This window comes from Oenanthe melanoleuca, chromosome Z (assembly GCF_029582105.1).
Source record: "Oenanthe melanoleuca isolate GR-GAL-2019-014 chromosome Z, OMel1.0, whole genome shotgun sequence".
Classification (NCBI taxonomy): domain Eukaryota; kingdom Metazoa; phylum Chordata; class Aves; order Passeriformes; family Muscicapidae; genus Oenanthe; species Oenanthe melanoleuca.
Genome location: NC_079362.1, coordinates 56,412,788 through 56,423,958, shown reverse-complemented (window position 1 = coordinate 56,423,958; position 11,171 = coordinate 56,412,788). Strand labels below are relative to the sequence as shown.

Genomic DNA, 11,171 nt, shown 5'->3' with positions numbered 1-11,171 from the left:
TGGTCCCTGCGGTGTCCCTGGCCTCGCTCTATGAGAGTACGATCTCTGGGTTTGACTTTATTCCTCGTGCCTGAGGAACGCACTTGCTGTCCCACTGCCCATTGAAAAGTTTCGTTCATTCCCTTAACCTTAATTCCCTCCGCCTCCCTTGCCCGGGTCACAGCTTGCCGCCGGCGCTGACCCCACCCCGCTCCATCTCTGCCAGTCAGGAGACGAGAAGGACGTGCCGGCCTCAGGGCTTGGCGTGGCGCAGGCAGGCGCGGGCGCTGCCCTCGTCCCCGCGGCCGTAGGGCCGGCCCAGCGCCGGCGAGGCTCCGGCCGCGGCAGCCGCCGGGCGGCGCGGGCTGCCCTGTCGCCGTGTGCCCGCCGAGCGAGGGGCCGCGCTGCCGGAGCGCTTTCCGCGCCGTTTGTCTCCCGTCTCTTCCCGTTCGCGGGAGCAGCTGCTGCTGCGCAACCCCTTCCCCGCCCGCCCGGTCGCTCCAGTGCCGTCGCCTCCTCCTCGCAGCCTCGCACGGCGCGGCCCGGTGAGCTGAGCGGGGCCGGGGCGGCGGGAGGCGCCGCAGCCGCCCGTGGGGCCGAGGCGGGCCCGGCCGGGGGGTGCGGGGGGCGCGGGGTGAGCGCGGCGGGGCGACGCCCGCCCGGAGCCGGGGCAGCGGCCGGGCTGTCCGTCCCCGGGTGAGCCGGGCGCCCGCCCGTGGGGCCGCCCCGAGCCTTCCTGCCCGGGGTAACTCGGCGGGGCCGCCGGCCCTCAGCACCCTGCGCGCCCGCTCGGGCCTGGGCGGGCTCGGGGGTGTCCGGGGGCAGCGGCGGCGGCAGTGCTCACTCAGCCTGGGTCCCGAGCTGTGCTGGACAGGGCCACCCTATTCTGCTGTTTCGGCCTTGCTTTGTGCAGCAGTTAATGCCTGTACGTGTAGGAGCATGAAGCGGACAGCTCTGGTCTTTGGATCTCTTGGGAAAACGACGTTCCCGCCGATCCGTGGTCTTCCAGTGACCCGGCAGGGGTATTCCCTGTCAAAGCCATTTACACGCTTCATATCCTAGCTGCCCCTGGAAGACCTGTTGGTTTAAGCAGTATGCGTTGCAATAGAGGGTTTAGCAAATCAAGAAATAACGTTGCTAGTAACTTCTTTTAAACTTCTTTTTAATTATATGGATTAGTCTTACTACAAGAAAATGTATCACACTGGCCACCTTTTGACATCAACAGTTATCACTGTTAAAACTTCCATGATGCAGAAGCTGGTCAGACAATGCTGAGCTGGTAGAAGAGTTCGTAGACCAAAATGAGATGCACAGAAGCAACTGATGCATCATTCTGCTTCTGTTTGGCAGGCTGGAGACAGTTCTTTAAATTTTCTTTTGTCTAGCCATCGTAAGTGCAATTTCGTTGAGAAACATTGAATAAAGTTTTTTGAAGCATCTCTTTTATCAGAAGTACTTTGGAGATCAGAAACTAGCAACGGGTTTTTAAGTGTATGCTAATGTCTTTCGTGGTTGTTTTTCTGTCTGGTAAAGTATTAGTTCCTCCTTGTCTGGGAGTAGGAACTTGGGGCATGGGCTCTTGTTGGCTAGAGCAACTCATTTTGCTTTTCTCTGTCATCCTCCTGCAAAGCTGACACTCATCTAATATTTTTTGAGACTCTCAATAACAATTGCTGAAGTTTCAGTGCCCTAGTTTCCTGCTGCAACCTAATTAGTACTGTAATTTTCATGGCTGTAATATTATGGAGATGATTTTTGAAGAAAAGACATTGATAACTGCTTGTGCTGCTACACTTATTTTCTGTTTTTTATGTACTTTTATGTGAATGAAGAGTAACTTAGTTGAAATTCTAGACCAGATTTCAACAGAAATTTAAGGGATTGTGTTTAGTTCTTCACTGTGAACATATGAGAATTTTTAATTGGAGTTGTACTTCATGGTTTTTTGCAATCTTTTTGAAGACAGAATGACCAAAATGTAATATGTTATAAAATTTGGATTGTATAATAAATTTAGATAAGCATTCTTTTTTTTTTTCTCCCTTGAAAATTTATGTAATCTGTCTTGTTTCGTCGGCTGGTAAAACTTCAGTGAGTTCTGCATCCAGAACTTGCATTCAGCAAGAATAGCTGACCTATTTGAAGGAGTTTACAAAATAGCAGTGACAGTTGGAGATCAAGAAAGCATTATCTCTCAGGAAAGGGAGATTTATTTAGTTCAAAGACAAGATTGAAGAAAATCTAATATCTAACAAGTGTTTAAAGTTGTGAAATGTTTTGCATGGAAGAAAAGGAGCAATTCTGTTCTCTGTATTCACATAATAAGGGATTATTACAGGAAAAAATAAAGGAAATTACAAGAAAATTCAATTTAAGTATTAGGGGGAATATTAATAATAAAAGATAAGGAGACAATTAAATAGTTTGGAAAGGCTGTAAAGTCTTCATCAAAGGTCTCCAAGAGAAGATTAAGACCAATGATTTCTAAGAAAGGGAACCAAGACTGATTTGGAAAGGGCTCTGCTACTGGTTTTACTGAGACTTAATAATAGAGAAGAGTTTGAAGGTCATCAGACAAAAGCCATGTAAGAATATAGGCTTTTAACATTCTGATATATCTGCATGCTGTTTTGAAGGCAAACATGAGCTCATGCAAAGCAACCTGAAAGCAAGTACAGCTGCAACACACATGACCTAGAACTAAGATGAAAAGCCCCACTTAGGCCCTGACACTATTTTTGGAGTTCTAAATGAAAAAATTTTATCTTTATGTAGGCACTTTTTGCTGAAGGAGAACAAGATGCCTTTTAATAGTTTGCAAACCAAGATAAATGAAACTTAGGAAAATATATTCAAAGTACTAAGGTTAAACTGCATTTGGCAAAAAAGAAATTTTAAAATCCGGGTTTTGTATTCATTTATTTGAAATTATGTGCAAAACGAAATAAAAGTGAATGCTGATGTAATAAATGAGAAGCATGATGTGTGTAGAAACTTCTGCAGTTAACGTGCATCTGTCGAGTTTGTTCTGTTCTTTGTGAGAGCTGCAAAAGACACACGTGCAGGTTTTTGATACACCTACATGAATTTTACTTTTTAAATACTCATAGGCCAGAAGAACACTTTGGCCTACTGCACCATAGTATTAAAAAAAGTCTCCACTTGAGTTGGATTTTTTTCCATGAAGTTCATCATCAGCACTCTTGGTTACACAAAATGTGACCCATTCTATATGTGTTAATACACATATACTATGCACTCATTTCTCTTTTGTAAGTGCAATTTTAAATAAAAGGTATATGCTGAACTAAGAAGAACCTTTCAAAGGGTATAACTAACTAAACAAATAAATAAATAGAAGAGTTTTTACTTTGCAGTAAAGCTTGGAAGATGTTACACAGCTGAGGAGGATGTTTACACCAGCTCAAATGCCAATGATCCTCAGAGAGTCTTTGTTTGTGTGACTTGAACCTTGTCTTAAGTACAGCAACTGCATGTATTTATCAGTTTTTTATCTGATTGTTGAGCAGTCTGTCACCAAATGGTTTTTGCCCTGCTCCAGTCAACAGCTTCAAATGAAGCAGCTGTTCAACAGATAGCAAGACATCTTCTGTAAGAGCAACAGAATGTATATAGAGATGTAAATATATCATTTGGATTGAAAAATACAGCATAAAAAGTGATTCAAGGCATATATCACCTCATTTCAATAAGGTGTTTGGGTAGATGAGGATATGGCTGTACCTAAAAAGAATGTCTGAGCTAGCTGCTTGCAAAATGTCTTTCAGTCCATCCTGGTTGATCTTAGATTTGAGGCTCTCACTGAACTCTTGTAAAATGAAATTCATTGTGGAAGTGTGTTAATATTTTTGAAGAATAAATTAATTAGAACAGCTTTAAAAGGTTTGAGTGATATAAAGAAATTCATAACTGATTTTCATTTTCTAAATGTGGTGCCTAATGTTATTAACAGCAAAGTGATACAAAGTAATTCTGAAAATTACCAGAAAATGAATTAACTTTAAAAAAAATAACTCAAAGACAGGTTCACTATTTGATACATTTCATTTTTGAAATATCTAATAGAGTAAGTAGCAGCACTGACATATGTGGGTTAGTAAAAACTAAATTTAAGTTAAGTAAAATCTGAAGTTCTGCTTAAGTCAAAGCATTGGAATCATTCCATTTTTGTCAGGAATGAGGCAAGTTACTAGTATAAATTCTTAGCTTTTATGTAAATGTCTCTTGCATGATCTTTTGGTTGGCTGTCTTAAGATTCGCTAATGGACCTGTAACAAAAATTCATTTTAATTGTGATACTGCAGGAAAATATTTAATGTTTGCCTTAATTTTGATTTTTAAGCTGAGAATGGATCTAATTGTTAAAAACTGCATGTAAACTAGAGCTCAGTCTGCTGTATGTAGACACATTTCTGCTTGTCCTTGTCAAATTATATTTCAGATTGTTTGCTTGTGTAAAAAGGTAAAAAATGCAATGACTGAAGACCTCTAGATGTAAATAAAAGATAATAAGCAACCTCTCTGTGTGTTTCATTTATTTGATTTAATCAGAAAACAAGGTGGAAAAACAAAAGGTAGAAATGGAGAAAATGTGGAAGTTTCAACAAGGCAAACTGCTCTTCAGACAGCCTAGGGAAAAACTCAAAGTTTCTTTAGTTAGTGAAAACTAAAAAAATCTGAATGTTAAAATAGTTGCAAAATCAGGTGTTTGGACTCTGCAACTTTTGACACTGATTTTTACTTTTGTACTCCAGCATGCCTTTCAGTGAGTGCTGTGCACTTAGGCACTCTGAGGAGGCCTAACTGAAAAATATTTTCTTCTTTTTTTTTTTTTTTATGTAGCTAGCCCAAGGGGGTTTAAAAGAAGAGTTGGAAGATCTTTGGAGAAAACATGAAAAAGGGGAAGACTTTGTAAGAAGGTAGAGAAGGTCAGAGAGACAATCTGGACACAGCAAGACAGAAAAAGAGAAAAATAGAATATTTGTCTTGTTCTTATGGTTGACTTAATTTAGGTCCTGTTTCACGAGGAGGTTAATACAGGTCCGTGAAAAATGATTGCACCAGTAGTGCTCATCCTTCCACAAGAAGTAATTTAAGGGAGGAAGCCTGCAGGGGCATGTTGAGAAAAGAGTCTGTCATCTATAGTTTTATGTTGGCATTCATTATTGTTACGTGGCATTATATGTGTGTATGTTTATTTGTTACTTAGGATAGCAATGACTTATTCCTATAGACATATTCTAGAAAAATTTAGTTATTTTATCTTTTGTCCAAATAATGGATGAGCTTTTTATTTGGTTGATTGGTCAGTTTATATTTTAATCTGGTTTTGGTTGTTTTGTTGTTGTTGTTGCTTTCTAGTTCTTTATGAAACCTGGAAATAAAACCAGCTGTTTTACCTTACTATTTAAAACATCTAGAAGCCATGCTATACAAGATCAGAGAATGTTTGTAAGTAGTGTTAGTCTCTTCTACAGTGGTGAGAATTTTTTGAACTTCAGGGTCTCAAGAGAACAGTGGTGTTTCAACAGGTGACCAAATTCTGTTTTCTGGTCTTTCTTTACAGGTCAATCTACAGAGCTGCAAAATCCCAAGCTGATATAATGAGCAACCAAGAGGCTGGTGTTCTACGTTGCTGGAGATGTAGGAAATACATAGCAAATGCTGTTTTTCTTGCAAAATGTAATGGGAAAGAAACATCCAAAGTAAGTATAGCTTCTTCTGAAGGAGTTTTTAAGTTCTTCTGGTACCATTTATTTTAAATGAAGTATTAGACTTAGCCTCACTTTGTAATTTATCTCTTGTGGATATAAGTAGTAAGATAGAAAGAGTTCTATAGGGAGTGGTGTAGGAAATAGTTTTAATGGGATTGAGTAGGCAGTGATGACCTTGATGTTCTGCAACATGCAGGCTGGTGTTCATGGGCACTTGACTAGTAGCCTGTATAGAGCACTACATTTCTAATATAAAAATGGGTTTTGGTTTTGATGGTTTTATAGAAGTCATTTTTTTGTTTTAATATCTCTTAATGAACAACACTTTGTGTCTAAGATGTATTTTAAAGACTGATTCTAATTTCCACTGTGGTAGTTAACTGTGTGTAAAATATCCCTGCATCAGAAAATTCTACTCCTCATTTTTTAAATATTGGCCATAGTCTATGTACTTACAATAATAAGAAGATGGGGCTCAGTTTCTTTATGCAGGATAAGCTAATTCTTTATTGACATTTTTTTTCATAGACAGAGACCTCGTGTGCAGCTCTGATTGGTAGTATTTTTCCCACCTAATTCATTGGTTAAAAGCTATTTTTGTGTGTATCTACTAAGACTCAGGTGTTTACATTTTTCCTTTTTAGATTCTCATGGGAGAGATCTATTGTTTATACAGATGCAGACTTATTTTCCTTTCCAGAGTAGATGGTTGTGCTAACTGACTTTTCATTCCTCTGATTCTTTCTTATGCGAACTTACTAGCTACTGCTAGCTCAGCTAGAGCAGCAGGGCCTAAACCATATTTTATAAGACCTTTCTTTTATAGGATCTCTATCTGTCTGCAACAGTGCACAAAAATAGTTCAAAAGATTAGTCTGCCCTGATCAAGGTTATGGCCTGCTCAGTAAATTATGTTGTGTTTATTAAAATAAACAGAAGAATAATTACACACAATAAAACCATGACAGAGTATTTCCTACTGTTTTATAATGGCAGCTACCAATCATAAAGAGCTAGGGACATTCCAAATGTGCCAAAAAGGCTTACAGCCTTTTAAAATAAACTTAAAAAGCAAATACAGGAAAAGATGGTGATGCTTTTTATGAAGGTGTTTTTAATGCAGCAGCATTGTTTTTTGCACTAGAGAGGCGCACAGCCAACATATGTAGAAACAAAATTACTTTATAAGATCATGATAGTATTATCAGTAAACCTCATTTTAATCACCGTGCTTACTGAACTTGAAGTTCTGGAATAATTTTCACACTTCATATTTGATGATTCCTTCGTGCGTGGTTTGAAGTGATTTTTAGGAGGTAATGTGGAAATTCCAACTCCTTCCGTGGAAAAAATTTAGTGAAAAGAAAGAGGTATCTTTATCCAAGCTCCCCATAGTGGAGCTTTCAGTTGTGAGTGGCGATCCCCCCATCATTGCACACAAATGAAGTAGCTTCTTCTCCAGTTACGTAGATGTCAAATAAAGAAGTGTAATTTAACACTGTATCTAAAGAGGTTGGGTGGCAAAGACAGTACTATGATAAGAGTAATATTTTCAGCATGTTTTCACAGATGAATTTTAGACCTTCAGATAAAGACATAGCTGAATTATGAATGAAAAAAAAAATAGAACAAATTTTAAAACAAATGTTGCAAACAAAATGTTACAAACAAAACAAAAGTTACAAACACAGTATAAACATTAATAATTATATCCGTATTGAGGTGCAGGTGGTCTTCACAGATAGGACAAAAAGCTCGCATAGACATGATTAATGGATCTATCTGTTTTCTGTCAATACTTGGAGAATTTTTAAAAACTTCTGTCTTCTGTCTATAGCCCACTTTTAATTTTCAGTGGAATGAAATTTTTATTCCACTAACTTTAATAACATAGGCATCAGGAACTTTATATATTCATAAACTTCAACAACTGATTTTAGGACTCAGAGTTTAAGGATTTAGATCCTGATTTAGGATTTTAGAGTTTCTTTATAATTTTAGCCATCTCTGTAACTCTAGTTAGGTAATTGCTTTTATTTTAGTATCAATTAGTGAAATACTACAGATTTTTAGATTTTTTTCTCTTCAGTTGATCACATTATTGCAGTAAAAACTCTAAATTTTCTAAGATTACCCAGTTACTCAGTTAGTTATTCTAAAAAGCATTAGAAAATTAATTCTACTTGTTGCATTTTTGCATTGCTGATCACAGTCTTCATGTAAACTATAACTTATATTTTCCTGTCTTTACTGAAGAATTTTGCCAGCTGACAGTGATTCTGAAATCAATTTCCAGATATTCTTGGAAGGCCTGAAACTGCATACTTTCTGTTTTTTTAAACAAAACAAAACCACCTCCAGACACCTACATTTCCACAGTGGCGTTTGCCCAATGTTCTTAGATTCAGAAATAGAGGATTACTGACAGTATCTACCTGATTTTTAGCTTAAAGAAGCATATCATATTTGAGGTTTATAATTTGTTAATGCTTACTGATTTTGGGGAGCTGACTTCTGGCTATAATCAATTAAAAAAAAGCTTATGTAAATTTTGAGTATGAATACAATTGTTTTATTAACAGATAGCATAATCTTCAGCTGCTGCTCAGAATTCTTGCAATGTATGGCATGTGAGCTTAGAAGCCATACCAGAATGGGTGAAATGTGTAATTGAAAAGGTAGTATTTTTTTCTGGCATCTTTATTTTTTATTCAGTGTAAAATAATTAAGGGGACAAATTTCAAGGACGCTTTTTTGGCAAGGTATGTTACAGAGACTTGTAATTGAGGGAATCCTTCACGGGAACTTCTGTCTTTACCATTTACAGATTTCTTTTCCTCTTTGAAATGTTGAATTTTGTTTTGTTTTTGATATATGCAGAAGTACAAGAAAAGTGTTTCCCCATAAAAGTGGACTGGAGATTTGTTAAGAGATTGGTTTTTGGAATATGTGTTTTATACTTAAGCCTTTTATACTTAATGTGATCTTATGTCTCATATAAGTAAAAAGTAGATACCTTCCTGCAAATTCAAAGGTCTAATGACAAGCCAGTGTTACTGCTTTTAACTGCCTGTTTGAAATTACAAACCATCTCACAAATTTCCTGTGGTACTGACTTTTTCAGTTGGTATTTTCTTTAAGTTGTTTTAGATCTAGAAGTTAATGTTGTGGCATAGATACTAATAAGCAGAAGCAGTGCTTTTTGCCACACAGATGTTCTTTTATGAATCTTTGATTTTGATAAGTAAATTATCTTTGCATTCCTTTCTCCTTAGACTTCAGTTTAAAATTTTACTGTATTTTGAGTAATTTCTACCCTAAGCAAACCCATACAGAAAATTATGCACAAAGAGAAAAAAACTGTTATGGCTATAGAACTAAGCATTAAAAAAATTTTAAAAAACTTCGTCTACCTTCTTTGTATTACTCTATGTGGGTTTTTTTTTGTTAAACATTAATTAAACTTTTTAAAATTAATGATCTCTTCTACTTCAATGAACATAACAGAATAGTTATGTTCAGAAACACCAATCATGGAGGTGTGTTTGAAAATTACAGCTCATGAGTTATTTCCTCACTTTACACTATCACCTAATCATGAATCTTCAATAATAAGGAGGCACTTTTTTACAGGGGTATTTTTGCCTCTTACGTTATTTCAGTATAATTGAATTCAATTCAATAGTAATATTATTCTTTTCACCTTTAGCTCCTAAATTATTCTTTTATACCTTTGGCTTCTGCATTTGAAAATCTGGAGTGTCCAATTGGGGACCAAGGAAATACAAAACCCATAGGCTGCTTGACACATTTGCTTAAGGCTGCAGAGGAGCAGTTCACCTCTGCTGAAAAAGGCAGACAATGCAATTCTCTGTGTACACCTTTGATATCTTTGTGTTCGTTGTGTCATTTAATATCCTTGGAACTCTTGCCTCATTCACTTTGTCTCCTCTGGCAAGGTCCTGTGTTTTTATGGATAAATGCAGGGGGGCGGGGGGTGTTAAACAATTCTGACTTATCTCCAGATCTTCCTGGGCTCTGAATAATTTTGTGATCATGTGTTATTTTCTCCTGTATGACTCCTGAATCAAAGGCTAAATCATTTTACATAAGCGCATAGTCTATTTGCAGGCTGTAAAAACCCACTGCTTCCCAGCCGGTTCTTTTTTGCCATCTGTCCCTCTTTTAACCAATCTCCTTGGATTTCATCTACATATTAGTGCATAGATAATCTTCAATAATTACAAATATGTAGCTAGTGCTGCTAGTGACCTTTATTGACCTGGATTTTCTTTTACGCATCACTTATGGCTTGTTTTGGTTCCTTTTTCTCGCCGTTTCCATTTTTTCCTCTTTATGCAGTCCATCACTAAATCTGTACCCTCAGCTCCCTTTCAGATCTTGCTGATTTTCCCCCTACCACCTCCTCCACTAGTAGGCTGTTACTTCTTTTACTGAGTCAGTGCTTCCACACTCTGTTGCCAAACTAATGCTAAATCAGTCCCAGGCTGCTTGGTGCTGCACCTCCTCTCCCAGTCTCTTTGCACATGGGACATAGAGATATCCTTTTTCTTCCATTCTCTCTTGAATGTCTGTTTTCTCCAGGCTTCTAGCCTTCTTAATTTTCATGCATCACTTCATTTGAAGATTCAGGATGCTTTTCCATGCCAGAGAAACCCAGTAAAGTCGCTAGAAAGTGCTTTTTCCTTAATTTTAGTGTCTAGCCCTTGGCATCAGGGAAATAGAGTGTGGGAGACTTGAATTTCTGAAAAAGCTTTATTCTTCTTTGGGAATGTCCTGTGTACACATTGGACAGCCTTATAAACTGGGAGGGATTGTGCATGTTTACAGAATTCTCAAGAATTTGAAAGCCTTTAGTTATATGTAAACTGTTCTTTTTTCTCCAAGTTAAAAACCTGTCCAGATTTGAATAGGTTCTCATAGGTGTGATGAAAGACACATCTTTGATATTTTCTGTAATCTTGAAGTTTTAACCCACAAGGCAGGAGTAAGTTTCTCAAATAAGTATTTCCAGAACTTCTAGCATTGTGTGTGAAAAATAACTTCTTCCACACAAGTTACTGGAGTTTTTTTCTGAAACTGCTAAATTGGTTTTTCTGATATTTTCTGTAGCTTTCAATAGGAGAAGCATCAGTTACGGACATATTTTTCCAAATCACCTTGAAGAACATTTGCAACTGAAAGCAATGCTTAAACTAGACATGTTGGGCAGCTTCTGTATTCATAGTTCTTTAGAGACTCAAGTGAGTAAAGTGTGACTGGAGTTGATAATGTTGTCTCTCATCTGGGCTTTGATCCTAAAAACACTTGCATAACTTTAGTCCTCAACAGTGCTGCTGAAAAATGAATATAATTGCTGAAAATACTAATAGTTGTCTAAATATGCAGGAGGATTAATAATTGTATTAATATCTAGGTGTTTATAGATGTTTG

At 37.7% G+C, this 11,171-nt stretch overlaps 1 protein-coding gene across 2 annotated transcripts in view; it reads left to right on the top strand.

The window, feature by feature from the left end:
- The first annotated feature begins 289 nt into the window (after positions 1 to 289).
- RNF180 (ring finger protein 180) overlaps positions 290 to 11,171 on the top strand; it is a 71,270-nt gene continuing 60,388 nt past the window's right edge. The window contains exons 1-2 of one of the 2 annotated variants that reach the window (XM_056514500.1): positions 290 to 524; positions 5,570 to 5,708. In XM_056514500.1, the coding sequence (XP_056370475.1) occupies positions 5,607 to 5,708 (102 nt within the window). In that variant the 5' untranslated portion in view covers positions 290 to 524; positions 5,570 to 5,606. The remainder of the gene's footprint in view (positions 525 to 5,569; positions 5,709 to 11,171) is intronic. The other variant, XM_056514499.1, reaches the window with a different exon arrangement.